General features: G+C 32.6%; 2 protein-coding genes across 2 annotated transcripts; one reads left to right on the plus strand and one right to left on the minus strand.

The window, feature by feature from the left end:
- Window positions 1-973: 973 nt before the first annotated feature.
- LOC134712417 (GPI mannosyltransferase 4-like) lies at window positions 974-7579 on the minus strand. Its single transcript, XM_063573943.1, has 3 exons — window positions 7443-7579; window positions 4851-4964; window positions 974-2913 (listed from the first exon to the last, which is right to left on the minus strand). The coding sequence occupies exons 2-3, from the start codon at window positions 4960-4962 to the stop codon at window positions 1223-1225; spliced, it is 1803 nt and encodes a 600-aa protein (XP_063430013.1). The 5' UTR covers window positions 4963-4964; window positions 7443-7579; the 3' UTR covers window positions 974-1222.
- A 7-nt stretch (window positions 7580-7586) lies between these two features.
- Window positions 7587-13705, plus strand: LOC134712418 (nuclear cap-binding protein subunit 2-like). The gene is made up of 4 exons (XM_063573945.1): window positions 7587-7733; window positions 11002-11183; window positions 12077-12215; window positions 13439-13705. Exons 1-4 carry the CDS (start codon window positions 7650-7652, stop codon window positions 13529-13531), a joined length of 498 nt encoding a protein of 165 aa, XP_063430015.1. The 5' UTR covers window positions 7587-7649; the 3' UTR covers window positions 13532-13705.
- Window positions 13706-20160: the final 6455 nt, after the last annotated feature.

Raw genomic sequence — 20160 nt, forward strand, 5'->3', positions numbered from 1 at the left:
GTATAATTGTTTATCAGATCAAAATCTATCTGCCCTATAATTTTCAGATGAATCTGACAACCCATTGTTGGGTTGCTGCCCCTGAATTGGTAATTTTAAGGAAATTTTGCTGTTTTTGGTTATTATCTTGAATATTATTATAGATAGAGATAAACTGTAAACAGCAATTATGTTCAGCAAAGTAAGATTTACAAATAAGTCAACATGACCAAAATGGTCAATTGACCACCTAAGGAGTTATTGTCCTTTATAGTCAATTTTTAACAATTTTCATAAAATTTGTAAATTTTTATTAACATTTTCCACTGAAACTACTGGGCCAAGTTCATTATAGATAGAGATAAATGTAAGCAGCAAGACTGTTTAGTAAAGTAAGATTTACAAACACATCACCATCACCAAAACACAATTTTGTCATGAATCCATCTGCTTCCTTTGTTTAATATTCACATAGACCAAGGTGAGCGACACAGGCTCTTTGGAGCCTCTAGTTTTCTGATAAGACAATATTCAAAATTCTTACTAGTGTAACATCAGTTTATTCAAAAATCAATAACTTTAAAACTTGAGAAGGATCCAATCTAGATTTTCAGGCTCTATAAAACCCTGAAATATCTAGGATGTGATATATTTGTAATAAGGTTTCCACAGGTACAGTCAAACTTCCAAACCAAATCTTTATGAAATGCATGTCAATTAGAAAAGGTTTTAAGACATTTGATGGTCTTTGGTAACATTCCTGAAATATTACCTCATCAGTTGTTCAAAGATTACCTTCATTGAAATCTAAAACCTCACTATATGTAAATGGAATAGTGAACAAGTTTGAAATAAAGGAAAAATACACACCCTTGGGAAGTTATCTATGGAACATCACCATCCAAAAAATTAACATGGAAAGGAAGAATAAGTTTTTCTTGAAGAGAGTTACCTTGTGAACTAAAATATACAAAACTATAGAAAAGGACATTAATTGTCTTTTGAATAAGATTTATTCACTTTGATGGAAAATGTCTTCAGTATAATAAAATATTTATTGATATTTCAAGGTAATACAATATAATCAAGGTAACTGTGCATTGTAAGTGTAATTAAACATTTCAATTAAATGCATATGACTGCTGAGAATTACATGCCAAAAAATAAATATCTCTTAAAAAAAATGGATACAAGTGAATCTCCTCTGAAATTAAAGCAGTTATATTGTTGAGTATAACATTTATTAATCGAAAACAAACTCTGTATATGGCACTTTAATTATATGTAATGTCATCTGATTAAAAAAATCTTTTATTGTTTCTATAATGTTTTGATGTTTCATGGAACTATTGGAAAAAGTTTCTACATTAGGTGGATCTTCAGTAGTCAAATGTCCATACATAACATTTACAGTTGTAAAATTTACACCATTTTTTCTCAAATCATCTACAAAAGCTGATGGAGTAACTACATAAATGTTACTTGAATTTTTGTTCTCCTGAAAATCTTTTATTTTATTTAATCTTTTAGGGACTATTTTTAAGAAATGTTGAATATTACCACCTTGTATATCGAGAATTTGTGATTTTGAAGTTCTGCTTAGCAGAAGGCAATGTGGTGGCATGTATGTTCGATGATAAACAAATTTATCGTTTATATTATAAAAAGATGCACCAGACTTGAGATCCTTTTGAATGTGCAATAAACTTTGTATTACTCCACCCTGATGTAAAAATCCATATATTGGGGTCATAATAATATTAAAAAATAACCAAGAACATACAAATAATGTCTTCAGCTTTGATTTTTCCTGAATTTGTTCAATTCCAATCATAACTGCAAGAGGTAAAATGGGTAACAAAAATCTAGGTTCCTGATGCGGAAATGTTGATAATAGTATTACTGGTATAAAAAGCATTACAAATGGGAGATAACTCCTGTGAAACTTCTCCTGTCTCCATAACAGTACTGAAAGATGTAAAAGTTTTTTATAAATGAGCAAAGTTAGAGGTCCAAATAAAAGAGGAAGATTTACAATGAAATGAAGATATCTTGGATGAATACCATGTTCTGCTAAATTATGTGGATTCATATTGTACAACAGGAAATTATATGGTGTTATAACCACCCATCGAAGAAACGTTGTAAACAAACACATGAACTCAGAAGTCTTCTGTTTATCACACTGGCTTAATAACAATGGGAAATTTTCCCCAAAATACTGGGTATCAACTGCAGTAAGTATTATAAATGAAACTGAGGCTCCTGCTCCAACAAACACTGCATGAGTAGTTATCTTTTCTTGTTTAGCCTCGCAATACATCAAAGCGGGAAACAAAGCCATTATAGCAAATGTAGGTCTGTTAAACACTCCAGCCATACCTACAATACCAATTAAAGTGGCCTTCACATAAAATGTTGTTGTTAAAGACTTTGTGTAGTGTAATTTTGCTTCAGCAGATTTTATTTTTTTAGAGCGATAATCTTTCATTGAAACTCGCTGTAGATTTTCTTGAATCTCTTCTTCCTCCTCATCAAATCTGGATTTGACGTAAAATTGAATAGTTCTATCTGTGAACACCAGGAGTAATAAAACAGCAAACAGTACTGCCTCAATACTGTTAGTAAAGGTTCTTGTCATGTATGTCAACATAACATATGATGCTGCCATTAATCTTAATCCTAGTTGCTCATTTAAATTAAAACACTTGCAAAGTTTGCATAAAGTATAATCTAACACAAGACTTAGAGTTGCTATTACTAAACGAGGTATGACAATAATCCAGTATGGAGAAATGACTGCTGGTTGAAATTCTCCAAGAAGTTTCAAAAATTTCAGCGGCAACCCAAAAAAGATATATATTAATGAGACACTCCTTATTGGAAGTACTGTATATTCCCATGGCTTGTTTACTTCAATGTTGAATATATCACCTTAAAAGGAAAAGGACAATGAATTTAAAAATGTATCATAAATAGATGATATAATTTCCATGTATGTTGATTATTTTCTTTTTTCTTACTTTTTTCAGGTTATATATATATCTTCCAAAGTAAGTCCAAATTAAGTCTATTTACAATCATATAAACTATAAATATACATTTGAATTACATCAACATCAATAATACATACAATACATACATACATAAACACAAACCATGTGACAGAATAGCAAAAGGTGTTGTAGGTAGTAATACACAAACATTATTTTAACATTTCAGTTCTATTAAGCTTAAAAGATCTAAATATATATAAGTTTACATAAGTTTACATTGTATACAGCTGGATGGCTGCACCCACATGATGAAGCTATTCTGTCTAGCAAAATATTGTGTGAATCTGTAAATATATCAACTATTTTTATAACTCACACTAGCAATTTGTTAAAGTTACATTCTTAGCCATTTCAAACTGATCCATATCAAGATAGATTGATGTTGATTGTTGCTATATATTCCTGCAGATAAATGGGGTTTAATACCACTGTCCCAGGTTAGGGGGAGGGTTGGGATCCAGCTAACATGTTTAACCCTGCCACATTATTTATCAGTGTTCCAGCTAGGCCGTTTTCAGAGGGCGCGGCGCCCGCCCTTTTCCGAGTGGCGCCCTGTGCCCTTTTTACAGTTTCCAGGGCGCCCTGTCTTTTTTGAAGATCGATTGCATATTAATTTGTTCGTATTAATATGATACGCTAATTACTAAATTTTACCGGGGGAAAAGTTTAAATATGTATGTGCCTTTCCCAAGTCAGGAGCCTGTAAATTCAGTGGTTGTCCTTTGTTTATGTGTTACATATTTGTTTTCCGTTATTTTTTTTACTAAATAAGGTCGTTAGTTTTATCGTTTGAAATGTTTTACATTGTCATAACGGGGCCTTTTATAGCTGACTATGCAGTTGGGGCTTTGCTCATTGTTGAAGGCTTTAGGGTGACATATAGTTGTTAATGTCTGTGTCATTTTGGTCTTTTGTGGATTGTTGTCTCATTGGCAATCATACCACATATCTTCTTTTTTATATTTAAGGTATATGACAAAAGCATAATTCAGTATAAACTGGTTTTCAAGAGCTGATAAGGGGTCTAAAGATTTCATGATCAATGCTACAATTTTTGTGTCAACATTCCATAAGGACGCTTTGTAAAGATCAGTCTTTCATAATGTGTTGCCTTGTAGCATATGTAGTGTTTCAAAAGTGAAGAGAAAATAAAGTTAATCAAAATCAAAGATTGCTTATCATAAGGGACGACATCAAAGGATCGATGTAGGAAAAAAACTAAAACCAAATAGTTTGGGGGTGGGGGGTTAACATTGCTGCAAGTTTTGTTACTTTATAATCAATTTTACATTTATCCATATAGGTAAATCAATTTTTCTCAAATTAAGTTAAGAGGGGAGAGGGGGGGGTCAGTGAAAAAACTATGTGAATTAAGTTTTTTATCCTACATTGAACTTTTGATGTTGTCCCTAAACATATGGCAACTTATTATTTTATACATTTAAATGAAATGAAAATTTTCATTTAGGACTTTCCATGAATAGAATTATATACCTGTTAAATAAAGCTGAACTTGCCATAGATACACAAAAAAGAAATTATCTTTCACAACTGTAACTATTGAAGATCAATTCTATGGTAAAAACTGTTCACATACATATGCAAATGTGTGAGATTAACATTTCACAGTCAGGAAGCCAGGAAAAGATAATGTAAAAAGTATTGCTACCTTATCTAGATTAGAAGTAAATATATTTGTGGTTAAAAGGGTTTCTTTCTTATAAAATATAAGGTTTAAAATCTAAGTCCTTCTCTGAAACTGAATGTAAATACAGATAACAATGTTTGTAAAGTAAGGGGAGACAATCAACTAACCTGAAATGACTTCAGTTGTTTGGAAAAACTCATCTGGGTGTATATATCCGTACTGTGGTATAAAAACTAGTAAAAATCTCAGAAAAAGTAATCCAATGTAAATAGAATCCATAACTGGAAAATATAAATTTGAATTTTTGACATGTTTAATAATAAAATGTATGTTTTTCTTACAGTAATTAACATGCATACTATTTGATACCTTTCATTATCATCATCTTAGTCTAACATATCAATTTAATATAAATGTGTTTGTACAAAAAAATATTTTTATTGTCATTAATTTTTTATGTTCAACTGTCCTTGTTGTTGTTGCATGTCTCTGCTTTAATCATATATGATCCAAAATACTGGAAACAAGCTCTTTTTTGTGACTCTAATAAAGCTAGTCATGGTAATAATTATAAACTAAGAACATATGATCATATCACAAAGTTAAAATTAATTTTAAATTAGAAAATATCTTCTACTTGATCTTAAGGTGGTACCTAACACTACAGGGAGAGAACTCTGTAAAATCAGCAGAACGTTTTAATGACATCGTGTTGTTAAGGGAATATAAAGCTTCTCAATGATCAAAATAAGTTTTTGTCAAACTGCTATATAACCAGTGTAATTTTTCTGATTAAACAGTTGGTTCAATTTTTTTGAAATTTTTATATTTTTTACCAAAAGTTCAAAGTAAATACTTTGTCAAAATTTAAAGAAAATTAAACGAGCCAAATTAATTTTAGTTCAAGTGTTAGGTACCACCTTAACAAAAGTATTTTTTCTTAAATGGTAAATAACAGAGTTTGTAATAGCAAATTACTAATAGAAGTTGGTAGATATACTAGAACACCTTCAGAACAGAGAATTTGTCAAATTTGCAAGGATGGAATTGAAGATGAGTTCCATTTCCTCATTCAATGTAAAGCGTTAGAACTAAACAGAAATGTACTCTTTTGAAATTTAAGTGATATACTTCCATCTTTTGTTAATATGTCTGAAAAAGATAAGTTTAGTTTCATTTTGAAAAGTAATGATACTGACATTAGTACTGTATATGTAGCTGGAATAAGAGATATGTATGATTTGAACAATCATTTAAAACAAACATAATGTTGCTAAGAGCTTTTATAGTATGAAAGCTTATTGTAATGGCTTGAATTAATTATATAGTATGAATAACATCTCCACGCAATGTAGATATAAAATATGTATCTCTTATCATTGAGAAAATATGTTTTTTTTTGTTTTTTTGGGGTGCTTATTTTTGTATTTGTATATGTATTTTGTAAATGTCAGCTTCAGGTATCATTCCTGTATAGGAATTTACACCAATAATACACATGAAGGGATCAACTTTTTTTGGCTGTTAAAAGGGTTCTTAATGGTTTGGCTTCATTTAATTAATAAGGTTACAGTGACCTTTAGTTGTTAATTTATGTGCCATTTGGTCTTTTGTGGATAATTGTATCATTGGCAATCATACCACATATACAAAAGGAGAAGTGGTATGATTGCCAATGAAACAACTATCCACAAAAGACCCAAATGACACAAACATGAACAACTATAGATCACCGTATGGCCTTCAACAATGAGCAAAGCCCATACCGCATAGTCAGCTATTAAAGGCCCTGATAAGACAATGTAAAACAATTCAAAGGAGAAAACTAACGGCCTTATTTATGTAAAAAAATGAACATGTTCTTTTTTATATTATATTATGGTTAGGGCAAGAGCTTCAGCTAAATTCTGGGTTATGTATAGCTAAGTATACCTCTATATGGGTTTGAACCTCTAAATCAAAGCCAAAGACAGGGCCCATTTTACATAAATTTCCGTAATGGACCATCTATGGACCCAACTCAAACAGTCAATTAATCAACCTGGATGAACTATAGAGAGGGGTAGGAGCACAGGCACTTGTGTCTTTCAATATGGGGTTTTCTTTCCATACCCGTACAGAAAATCCTAAGCTTAAAAACATTTGATCCCAGAGTCCTGATATAGGTTATATCCCCTCTCACTATAATAAAGACAACTCGGACCATCTATAATAACAACCCAGATTAAATGTATAAAATTAGATAACAGATTTTTGATGTATTTTGATTATTACGAAAGAAGCTATGTGTTGGCTAGTCCAAATAATTATGACATCCGGCAGGCAAAAGCCTTGCCAGACTTCATAATTATTTGGACTATGTGTTGGCATGATGATGATTTTGATATAAATGAGGAAAAAGACAACTCAGACCATCTATAAAGGATATTGTCTAGCCATCTAAAAATACAATTGAATAATACAATACAATACAATATTTTTAATGTCAATCAAGGACGCCCTAAAAGAGTAGTATAATTACAAACAATTTATTACAATGATTATTATTAATTATTATTAATATGTCCCCTTTATTTCAATTCTGTTGTTTGAAAGCTGTAGGGGTCCCAGTTTACTTATTCGTGCCGATTGGACTCAGTCCGAGTTGACTTATTCGGTCCGATTTGACTAGGTCCGACTTGTTACAAGGGCCGAGTTGGCCAGCATTCTCCGTAATCAGTATTACTAATTCAGATGAGCTCATACGCATTTGTACACACCTTTTTCTAATTTATGTATGAAAAATATACACCGGCAATATTAATGCCTGTCCATTATGATGGTGTGATCCCAAAATATTGACCAGTGTCGTTTTTGGTAGCTTCAAACAAGTCCTGTGAGTCCTGTCTCGATCCGGATTTTCTTTTAATTTACAAAGAAATCATTACTTCCGGTTAAAATAAAAACGCTATTCGCCGGTGTTAAACATGTCAGGGACAGTTTTAACGTCCTTAAAAAGAAAATACTCACATGCAGTTGGACTAAGTTCTTACAGAGACCAACATTTTAAGGTAGAAATTGATAAGATATGAAAATTGCCACAGGTTAGGTAAACATGTCCATGTTCTCATCGTTGTAAAATATCCCTATAAACATTGACAATGTGCTCAGACACTAGACTAGTTTCTAAGTTTCTATCAATGAGAAGGTCAACTATCCATACATAAAAGTTTCATGGTTAACTTCCAACTGAATGAGTGATAGAAATATGTGATTGAAACACAGATTCACCTGGTTTCACTAGTCCGAGATTACTATGACGTCCGATGGCTGTTTTGCCATACAAGCTGGGGCCGGGGGACGTCAGAGCTTGTCCCATATCAAAAAGTGGATATTTGCCCACCCAAAAAAGATGCCCTGCCTCCTAGCTTCTGGAGCCGACTGAGGGCCTTGGAATTATATAAATCAGGCTTCAATCTCTTCATTTATGTAAGTTTCACCTACATGTACCTGCCTACCTTTTTTTTTCTCTATATTTTAACAGTTTTCACAGAGACCAATCGATTTATGCATTTTGACTTTCACTTTCAAATGGACGCCAAGTTACGAGAGAGTTCGTGGCCTTGAGACTCAAATATGCAAATATTTATATTTTTTTGCCTCCTTTATAGGAGATCGATGTTTAACATTTAGAAGCAGCCACATGTTTTTACCTCCTTTACAGGAGATCGGTAATTAGCATTTAGTTCCGACCACGATAACCATCAGAAGCTCTCAGACATTTAGGTAACTTTCATCGTAAATGAACGAGGTGTTACATTATGGTCGTTTTCTTGTGGTCACATGATAATCTTTGAAATTGAAAGACAAGATGCAGAAATCGTAGGTCACTGTGAAAACTGTCTAATTATAAGAAAATAAAGGGTTGTCAGGTAGGTGAAACTTATATAAATGGAGAGATAAATGAAAAATGAAGAGATTGAAGCCCGATTTATATATAATTCCAAGGCCCTCCGTCGGCTCCAGAAAGGAGGAGGCAGCGCATCTATTTATTTTTGGGTGGGCAAATATCCACTTTTTGATATGGGACAAGCTCTGACGTCCCACGGCCCCAGCTTGTCTGGCAAAATAGCAGACGGACGTCAGAGTAATCTCGGACTACTGCTTCTACTGCTTCGCTCACAGACACTTGTTTCTGTCAAATAACCTGTACTTAATGTGGGGTTTCGTACAAGCATGACAGGTGGTATCAGGTTTCCGCGCCCAATACACATTCGCACCCTACATGTTCGCACCCAATTTTATATTTTTTCTAGTCGAAATGAAAATCATGATTGTTGTTTCACAGTTGCTTGCATTTTAGTGATATATTTAAATGAAAAACACAAAGATGATTGTCTTAATAGGTTTGCCCCTTGGATCTTAAACAATGAAGCAAAAAAATTATAGCAAAACACTAACCAAAACATGATAAAAATGTATTCAATACTAAGAAAATCCGTCAGAATCTCTCTTTATTTTGAAACAATGATATAATCTTATAGTAAATACACTAACCTAAACATGATTAAGATTTATTCAACACTAAAAAAAAAGATGACAGAACCTCACTTTATTTAGAAACAATGAGGTTTTTTTAACAACATGAACAATATACTATCCAAAACCTGTTTCAGATTTATTCAATACAAAAAAAAAACGTTGTCTCACTTCATTTTGAGACATTGACAACAACTAAAGTATATATAGAAATACACTTTCCAAAACTTGAATAGAAAGTTATTGAACACAAAACCAATATAAAGTTGGGCACGAACCTGTAGGGTGCGAACATAAAAGTGGGCGAATGTGACTGGGGGCGAACATGAATGGGTGGCAAAAGGACCCGGATTCTGTACAGGTGTGGATAGTAAACCCCACATTGATAGAAACAAGTGCCTGTGGCTTCCCCAGCAAATATAGATACACTGCAACAAAATTTCTATTCTTGCTTTATCTGGAGAATTTGGGTCCGTTTCAGCAAAAATATGTTTCACATAATGTACATATGTATGCACCCTTTTTAAAGGTTTTGTAGTGAATAAGTTTTGAATCTTGTTTAAAATATTAAGGTTGGGAGCAACCATTTAACTTCAAAGAAGGGGGGGGCAGATTTTTAGTCTGAGACAGAATTTTTTTGTTGCCCTAAGTGCAAAGACTGTTTTTTTTTTGGGGGGGAGAGCCAATTGCAACAGACCCAATACTCTCTCCTTCAGAACTTGGACCCAATACCTCTGTGTTACAAAACAGCTCTTTAACAGACTGATCTAAAACAGCACTTCCCTCCATGTACATGATGTACAATGACTGTAGGTAACTGCTTATTGCTGGCTAAGTACAAATGTACATGTTTCTACTACCAGACCACATGTACATGCTATAATCAAACTTTTTTTCACAGATATTTTTCTGGTGTATTACCCTTTTTAGTCCACTTTGTGACTTTTTAATTTTGTGATTTTCTAATTCACTTGACATAATCTAATAAGGAAAGATCCCACGTTTTACAAATTCACCACAATAATTATTCACGTTATTTTTGAAGTCGCAAAAATAAATCGCTTACGAAAATAAGTATACTAAGGGCTGCAATCCCATCACATTTCCCCCACTTCAAGCATGTAAAGAGTCATTATACTATAATGATGATATCATCAGCACGTCTCTAGCTAGGTAAATCTTCTGACTGTGGGTTTTTATTGTTAGGTGCCCAATTTAACAGGGAGAACATGAATCTTTTTACAATATCATTTAGTTTCCTCCAGTAATGGGAACCTCTGTCTTACAAGGCAGATTTTTAGTCTTTAACTGACTGAGCTAAAGCATTACTCATGGTGCATACATGTATATCATGTATATATTCATATAAATGGCAACATTTTTCCTTTTGAGACCAGGGTTCAAATGACAACTTCATAATGAGCTCCATAAATCCTACGTTTCACAGCAATTACTTTAACTAGATGATGTAGATAATGATTCAGTCATTTGGCAAAATGTTGATAATTTTACCTAAATGTTTTCACCAGGCCAGGACAGCAGATATCATAAAATCCAGAGTTAATATTTTCTTCTCTGAAAATGGATTTCTGTTTTGGGAATAATGTACCCTTTAATGTGAATCTTCCCCAATCTAGAAAAGTATTCACCCCATACTGGTAAAACATTTTCACAAGATTATATTTTGACATATATTTGTTTATAGTTACAACTTACATGCATAGTAAGGTTGAAAACCTACAACATGCATGACATGTACATAATCATTTTAATAAATTATTTTTTTCACATGAATTTTAGGGAAACAGAACAGACCAAGAACGCCTCTTATTACTGAGCACAACTTTATATGTTGGTAACCTGTCTTTTTATACAACGGAAGAACAGATCCATGAACTCTTCTCAAAATGTGGAGACATCAAAAGAATTATCATGGGGCTTGATAAAGTCAGAAAGACACCATGTGGATTTTGTTTTGTAGAGTATCCTTTTCAAATTATGTCACTTTAAAAATTGGAAATTGCATCCATGATATATTTTTATGCCAAGGACTCACATTTTTGTATCTAGTACAACTGTATAATATTGTATGCCATGTATGTGTGCTTTATGAAAATTACTGGTTTTTTTTGTGTTAGGGTTTTCGTCCAGTTAGGGATATAGTGCTGACATTTTGGTTTTAAATGTATAATGATTATGAGTAATACCATTTATTTGATAAACAATTACCTTTGTGTCTGTTAACATTTGTCATAGACCATGTAGACAATTACATAAAAACGTCAGTTTTCCGTTTCATTTTTTAACATAGTCATGTTAGTAGATACATTTGTATGACTGTTATTGAGTAGTTTTAGGTCACTTTTAAAGGCCAGTCACAATCATGGTTATATATATATCCTGTATATGTGAACCATGTGTTTAAGATTTTAAAAAAAAATAATACAATTTTCTCTATGCTAAAAATTTAAAACTCATGATAATTAATGAACAGAGTTTGTGGAATTTCTTGTAACTGCCCATAGTGAAGTTTGTCTATTGTAGCTACCCCATAATTAAGTTTATCACTTGTAGCTGCCCCATAGCTAAGTTTGTCTCTTGTAGCTGCCCATAGCATGCATAGTGAAATGTATCCCTTGTAACTACCCATAGTGAATTGTATCTCTTGTAGCTGCCCCATAGCTAAATTTGTCTCTTGTAGCTGCCCATAGCATGCATAGTGAAATGTATCCCTTGTAACTACCCATAGTGAATTGTATCTGTTGTAGCTGCCCATTGGGAATTTTGTCAGCCTAGATCTGTTGTTAAATTTAACATTTTTAGCAAAGTTTTTTGTATGGTTTGTATTGATGATCTGTTTCCTTAACTATACAAGATATTATACCAGGGAAGATTCAGAGAATGCCATCAAATATATAAATGGAACACGATTAGATGACAGAATTGTAAGAACAGATTGGGATGCAGGGTTTAAAGAAGGCAGACAGTATGGACGTGGTAAAAGTGGTGGACAGGTTTGTTATAAATATTTATTAATGTTATAAATTTATATATATGTTTATTGGCATTGTACAAGATGTAGAGTGTCATCAGTAGATTTAAATAACTACATGTCTAGCACTGAAAGACTGTTTGAGTGTGATGGAATAATTTTTTTTTTCAATTATTGACTTGATAAAATTAGTTGCAAACTAGAAAGAGTTTGAAAAGATAATTTCACTGTAAATTATACTTAATCCGTTACTGTATTGAAAAGTCATACCGGATTGTCTCAAAGGTGCTATTCTTTATAACAGAATATACTTATTTTCTTTCAATTAAAGATAACTACACATGTATGTGAGGATCTTTTTATGGTGTGATTGTCAATTGTTGTTTGGGAATTCTGTACAATTGGGAAAAAATTAAAATGGTTGGATTTCAGTTTTTTGTCTGTCCATTCCCTTACTTTTGTTAGCCTGAACCTAATGTTATGAAACTTAATCACAATGCTTATTACTTCAACATACAGATCAAGTTTGAATTTTGGTGGGGTCACTTTTACCATTCTACAGATATGCCCCTTTACAAGTTTGCATCAACCAAATGTTTTGAAACTTATACATAATGCTTATTACCACAAAACTCAGTTCATGTAAGAATTGTTGTAGCGTCACTTGTACTGTTCTTGAGTTATGTTCCTCTTATAATATTGTATGCAAAAAAAGGCATCATCTGTGTCCCATGGACACATTCCCATTACTTTTTTTTCATAATGAAAACTGCAAATAAATATATATACTAGATGAATCTTTATGTGGAAGTGATCCTTTCCCTTATACTTTGGTACTATATACATCTAAAGCTTGTAATATAAAGCTTGTAATATATATATCTTTGAAGCTCTTTTGTTTTATTTACTGTTCGTCATTTGAACCCGATAGTTATATATTACACTTAAACTGTTTGAAAAACAAACCCTTATATAAATGTGTCCTCATAGATGAGAAATAATTACATTCAATATATGGGAATTTGACTCTGGACACAATTAATGTTATAAGAAGTGCCTACATGTTACAGCCACATTCTATAAATGTTGTAAGAAGTGCCTTCATGTTACAGGCACATTCTATTCATAAGAAAGAGTATGTTTGTATTATATGTTGATAAAGGAAGGTATGGGGCTGTACCATTCAAAAGTGGTTAGGAAAATTAACTGCAGACTGTTGTATATATATGTAACTTTACATTTCAGGTTCGAGATGAATACAGGACAGATTTTGATGAAGGTCGGGGTGGTTATGGACAGATAATAACAACAAAAATAAAAACCAAGGATACAGTTTAGATGGCAGATACAAAAACTCTAAATATTGCCATTCACATGTACAGCTAGAAAATCTAGCTTAACTTTAAAGCCTTGGTGCAAATGTTTGGTTGAAAAACATGCGAAACAACATTTAAATGACTGTTGTCTTTAGCTGTTAATGTTAAATGCACAGCTGTCATTTTCACTCAACAGAATAAATGAACGTGTGGTAAATTTATCATTGAAACATGTCATAAAAGTGCTTTGTGTAACTGGTATAATTGTATATTATTTTTTTGTTATTTAGAGGATTAGGTGTTGATCAGATTTCTTTGTTAGTTTTTTATTACTTTTGAATATTGAGAGACAAACACTTTGTGTACTGGTTGAGTCGGGTAGACCCTTGATTATGGTTGGAATCCCTTTGTTCATCCCTACAAAATGTTGTTTGTTATGTTAGTTTGCCGTCTCATGGACATAAAGCCCTCTTCTCCATGAACTCAAGTTTCTCGCAACAGAAAGCTCATTACGCAATTCAATGAGGCATTCTCCTGAAAATATGACATACTAACGGAACTTAAAGTAAATAGTTCTCAAAAACTATTATGTTAACTGAAAATATTCAGCAATGGTTAAATTTTCATTCCATATTTAACCAACTTTAAATGGAATCTCAATTATCTTTTTTTGAAAATTGTTTAAGTGAAGGTTTTTTACCTTTTTTTCTATTGTTTATTTTTTGAAGTCATGAATAAGAATCAAGATGCCTGTATTTGTATCTATTACTGTGTTGGAATATATACATTATTCATTTATGTCTAGATTGTGTACATAAATTCATATGATTTTTGTAAAATTGTTTTATAAAAATTTCTACCTTTTGCAAAATTTCTCATTTTGAAAGAGAAATCACACCATGTTTCAAGATAAATATTTTATGTTTAACATCTTATCATCTGTATATATATACATTTTATTTTCTCTTGTCATACATAATCATACAATTTGTGAAACACAGGAAGAATTCTGTTAATCTCAATGTTATTTGAAGGAATGAAAGTGATATCGATGTTATGAGTGAAATATTTCAAACAATATAAAAGTATAGAAAATTTATTGTATTACATTCATTTTTCACCATGCTCAGCTTTGTGAGAGTTGCAACTTCAATGTAGCAAAATGTTGAAAAGGTTTGACATGACATGAACTAACTAAATGATATTTCAGACGAAAATTTCAAAGGAAAAGGGGGAACCTGATTTTCATTGGCTTTTACATCACAAAGAAAATAACTGACAAATGGGGATTCATTACAATAAAATCAACCCCTACCATTGACTTTAAATCACCACATTTACTAATTTTTAGCATGTCAAACATATAAACACCACATGAGCAAGAAGAGTGCTAGATAACAATACAATAGACTTGTTATCTGAATTTCTAATAATGGATTTGATCAACTATTTCCCACTTTGGAGACATATTGAGATTTATAGTTTTGTATGCTGTGCTAACTTGCTATTGAAACTCATATTTTAGCTAAAGGTTGATATTTGGAAATTATCACAAGTAAAAAATCAGATAATGTATACTTATTTGAACATAAATCTGTCTGAATTATATTTTATGAATAAAAGTACAAGTTTTCTGTAAATGAGCTATATGTATTCTATTCGTCAGGTGAGTTCAGTTAAGAACTGACACAGATTTTCCACATTCAGCATTTTGCATTTGATCATCTGTACTTAATTTACTGGACCAAACAAACCCAAATTGGCAGGATTTTTCACTTAGGGACTCACATTCATAATTTTGGTTTTGTTTTGCCTGCAATGAAAGTTGCAGAATGCAAGACATAGATAATACAATCTGTTGGAGACAGCTTAAACTGTTTTTATAAAGCTTTTACTTTAGAAGGAACAAGGTCTGTTTGCTTCATACCTTGTATAAAAAATACCTTATTTTACAAAGTTTTCATCCATCATATGTTCATTGTCCTTGACCTCATTGTTCATTGACTGTTTGAAAAAAAAATACAGTTTTGTTTGTCAAGTGGAATACTCACTCATTATGAGTAATAGAATAAGTATATTTGGTTAAGTGGTTCCTTGCAAAGTTTGCCTGTTCCTCAGGAAAAAATTACCTTATCTCAACTTCATTTCATGGATCAGTGATCAAGGTTAAAGTTATGTGGTAAAGTCTGTATCTCAGATGATGTAAGCTTTAGGTCAACTATATTTGGTGTATGGAATGAATGTAAGGTGTACATCTCCCACTGGCATGTTTCATCTAACCCTGACATCAATTACATGGTTCCTTGGACAATATTTAGCTCATGTAGTTTGTATTTGGTGTATGGATCAATTGTATGATGTATGTCTATCTGGCTGGGTTCATATGACAGTGACCTCATTTTCAAGGTTCATTGGTCAATGATAAGTTTTTGTAATTTTCTTATTTCATCTGATACTATTAACATTAGGCCAATTATAATTGGTGTATGGAGTTATTGTAAGTTATACATGTGTGTCTGGCAGGGTTAATATTGCCCTAATCTCATTTCATGGTTTATTGGTGAGTGCTGAGATTTTGTTGTTTAAATCTGGTTTTTTTAATTTATCTGATACATTTACTTTCGACTAAAGGACCATTATGTTGGTGTATGGAGAGTGTACATGTCTGTCTGGCATTGTTAATCCTGCATGTGACCTCATTATCATAAATTGTAAGATTATGAGTAAACCTTCATATTACAGACATATTTAAAAGCTAAGACATTTCAGCATGATCACTCTTGTTTACAATGACTGCTATGGCGGATCACAGTTATTCCAAAATCTATTTGAAAACAGGTCACCAGCATTTCTTCTACAATAGTTAACCATTAAGTGTTGATATGATACATACATATTACATCCAAATGCATTGAGTGTGTAGGTAAAGGTAACATGTTTGCTTAGATTGCTTGCTAGATGAACTGTGAAGTCATTATAAAGTTTGGTATATTATCCTCCTTAAAGAGTGAACTAGTCTGTTAGATAACTAATCTATTTGTCTGTAGGAAAAGACTTCTCTGAAGGAGGGTAGAATATAACAATGATTTCACGGTTTAGCTAGCAAGCAAGCTTACCAAAGATATTACCTTTACCTACACACAGGAGGTATTTTGCTGTAAGATGATGATTATATTGTTACTACTTGGAGTCTGTCCTTGTTTATTGTAAACTGTAAAATAGTTTATGAAACTTTCAAAAAATCGAAAATGCCATAAAGTTCAAGTCAGTGTTTTTACATTTGAACACTATGTTATGTCTACAGAGGAAGCAACATAAAACACATGATGAAATATTCTTTTCACAATATTAACCATATGTTACTACTATGGTTCTGATGGAAATCATACTTCTGCCTTTGGGCTAATTGATTAAGTTGAGAATTGTAGGATTTGACTAAGAAAAGAGGGGCGAAAGATAACAGAGGGACCAGAGCCAAACTCGTAGATCGAAAAAAAAAATGACAACACAATGGTTTAAAAATAGACAATTAATAATACAAAAGACACAACATATAAAACTAAAGACTCAGCAACACGAATCCCACCAAAACTGCTGGTGATCTCAGGTACTCCGAGAGGGTACGTAGATCCTGCTCAACATGTGGCACCCCCGAGTTGTTAATGTTATTACAAACCCGGTAGGTCATACTCATGAAAAGGGAACGGGACTGTTGTAACGACATAAGGAACACATCTGATATCATCTGTGAAACAAATATTCATTAACTGTCAAACAACTCGTGATGGGGTCCGTACGAAGGGATGCTTTCACATTCACCATTTGGAACTCTTGGTTTAAAAGCTTCCTTGTGAGCAGCAACCCTCTTTCAAGGAAATCGTGATAGTAAATACAAGCTCGGGAATATTGTATCAATTGAGAGATGCATACTCTTTTTGCAGGCGGTGCTGGAATGTTGCCACATAAAAATGAAAAGTTCACAATTGGGAAGCTGAAATCATTTCCTTTGTCTTAAAGTCTTGTTTTCAACCGACCCTTATTTTCAATGTCTTGATGTAAGTCAAGATATGAGACAGCCTTAACTGTATCTCTTGTATCCTTTATCTCCAGATTGATTGGATAGATGCGTTCACGAAATTTTGAATTATTCAGTGAAAGATAGCGGAAAAGTAAAATTAAAAGATATTGCTAACTTCTTATCTTTTTTCCTAAGAAGTTCTTGTATGAAATCAGTCTCATAATAATAAAGGAACAAGTCGGCAAGAAGAGGGGCACATATGGTTCCCACGGAAATGCTGACAGTCTGTTAAAAAACGCGTCCTCCACAAATATGTTCAATGTCCATCAAGAAATCAAGCATCTTGATAATGTCGGTTTCAGAGAAGAAAACAAATTGTTTGTAATGAAAATTTTAGTTGCATAGTACATACTGATCTTTAAAATAAGAAGGTATTTTTCTAGTGAACTTATTTATGGTGAATGATGTTCACAGGCACATGTCTCAGAAAAAAATTTCCTGTATACCTTAATATACATATATTAAAGTATATAGGAAAGCAAATTCTGAGACAAGTGCCTGTGATGATGTTGCCAAAGTTGACGCCATCGAGACCTTTGTTGGCATAGGAAAGTTAGAAAATATCTTTATTTCCCATTTTTTTCAATGCAAACTGGTTTCAAAATTCTGTGACTTGCAAAATCCGAAATGATAGCTGTAAGTTTGTATTCGTTTGAATGATGGTTTGTAACGGTGGATTCCAAACATAAATTGGACAGAGAATGAAGTTTTGAAAAGGGGAATTAAACTATGATATCCACTTGATCATTTGTTAATGTATATGATTGAACTTGATAATTATCACAGGGAGTCTAGCAACAAAGTTATATACAATAATGTGTAAACTTCCGCCAGAAAACACATTTTTACATTTCTGGTTTTTATCTTTAACTACAAATTATATTCTAATTATGACTCCCAATAATGTACCATCTTAAAAATACAGGCCCTAAAAACCCACTTATTTTGATATGCCTCGACCTGTCCCTTTCACAATTTAACGTGGACAACAGTGGCAAGGCGAAGGAGGGGACCGTAAAGTATGAGAGATGGCAAACTACTGAAAGTGACAAGGGAAAAAAAAGCTTAATACATAATTATGACCATATCAATGATAATTCATGTCAACACAGAAGTGCTGACTACTGCGCTGGTGATACTCTCTGTATGGGAATAAAACTCCAACAACAGTGGCATTGACACAGTGGAAGTAAATAAACTTATCATAGGAACTAGGAATGAAATTGTGTATTTGCGCAAGACGCACGTTTCGTCTTCAAAAGACTCACCAGTGACGCCCGAATAAAAAAATAATTAAAAAGGCCCCAAAAAAGAACGAAGTTGAAGAGAGTTGATTTAGCCGAGATATAGCTGTTTATTCCCCTAAGAATGATAAAATTTCATGCATACATTTTTTAAGTTAAAAAGAAATGGCTCAGAGGAATTTTACTCCTTTTTAAAGCGGCAATATTTACCAATTTATTATCAAGTACTGTGAAGGGTAATAAGACATCACTTTATTTCTTACGAATACTTTTTTACAATTATTTTTAACTATGCTTTTTTGACGCAGTGAAAGTAGTCATGAGTATGTTAATACATGTACATATCTTTTCATAATGATAAAGAGTTCGTATGAGTCAGTGAGTCATATATTTTATGTAATACAAAGTCCTTTACAGATTGTTATAAGTGCGTGTGTGCTAATAAATTTATTGTCTATTGTCTATAGTTACTTTAAAATTTAGAAGATCTTGGAACCAATTTCTTGTTCTAAATTTCATACTGCTACAAACACATGGCAGAAAATAAATGCTGAATGTGTACTTTTGGTAAATATTCAGTGACAACAGACAATTATGTGCAGAATCCTACATTGAGATCTACAATGATTTCATCTTTCTTTGATTTAATGACGTGTTCTAGTAGACTGCTGTGATGACGTCACGTGCATGTAAATTATAGTTTTCCAAAAACTGGGACAGTAATTGAAAGCCAAATACTAGTAGAACGAATTAGAAGGACAGAAATAGCTAGAAAATACATTTCCAATAAGCCCTTGATATTGCAATGTATCAGAATTCTCATAAAATAAGAAGGAAAAGACGTGTTCATTTAATATTTACTTGGTTATAAATGAGATTTTTTGGGTAATAAAATGAGCAAATCAATGGAATGATTCGTTTAAGAAGGTTTACAGAAATCGATCCGAAAATACTATTTAAACATGGGCTATTTTAGATGCTGGATGTAGGTCGCGAAAAGTTTATTAACATGTGGTATGGGTTGCCTTTAAGACTTTTAACCACCAAGGATGTACACAACGTACGGCCGTTCGATTATATGTGTCAGGAACTGCAAGGTATACAGTACGAGATGATAATGATATTAATGTAAAAACATTTAATTTTCGGGGGCTCCTTGACAATATTTCAGTACGCTTCGGCAATAAAGTTTATTGCGATAGATTCATTGTATGTATTCCGTTGGGCACTAATTCTGTCCATTTAATAGCAGACTAATCAGTGTTCTAGCCAGGATTTTAAAAGGGCATGGTGCTAGTTAGAAGAAGAGCAATTATACGCGTAAATGCT

Source organism: Mytilus trossulus, chromosome 3 (genome assembly GCF_036588685.1).
Source record: "Mytilus trossulus isolate FHL-02 chromosome 3, PNRI_Mtr1.1.1.hap1, whole genome shotgun sequence".
Lineage (NCBI taxonomy): Eukaryota > Metazoa > Mollusca > Bivalvia > Mytilida > Mytilidae > Mytilus > Mytilus trossulus.

Bases quoted from the DNA above. Each gene is read 5' to 3' on its own strand.
- LOC134712417 (XM_063573943.1), bottom strand. From the start codon at position 4,962: ATGGATTCTATTTACATTGGATTACTTTTTCTGAGATTTTTACTAGTT. The intron at 2,914-4,850 runs GTTAGTTGATTG...TTTCCTTTTAAG, and splicing joins AACAACTGAAGTCATTTCAG to GTGATATATTCAACATTGAA.
- LOC134712418 (XM_063573945.1), top strand. From the start codon at position 7,650: ATGTCAGGGACAGTTTTAACGTCCTTAAAAAGAAAATACTCACATGCA. The intron at 7,734-11,001 runs GTAGAAATTGAT...CATGAATTTTAG, and splicing joins ACAGAGACCAACATTTTAAG to GGAAACAGAACAGACCAAGA. The intron at 11,184-12,076 runs GTATCCTTTTCA...TAACTATACAAG, and splicing joins TGTGGATTTTGTTTTGTAGA to ATATTATACCAGGGAAGATT.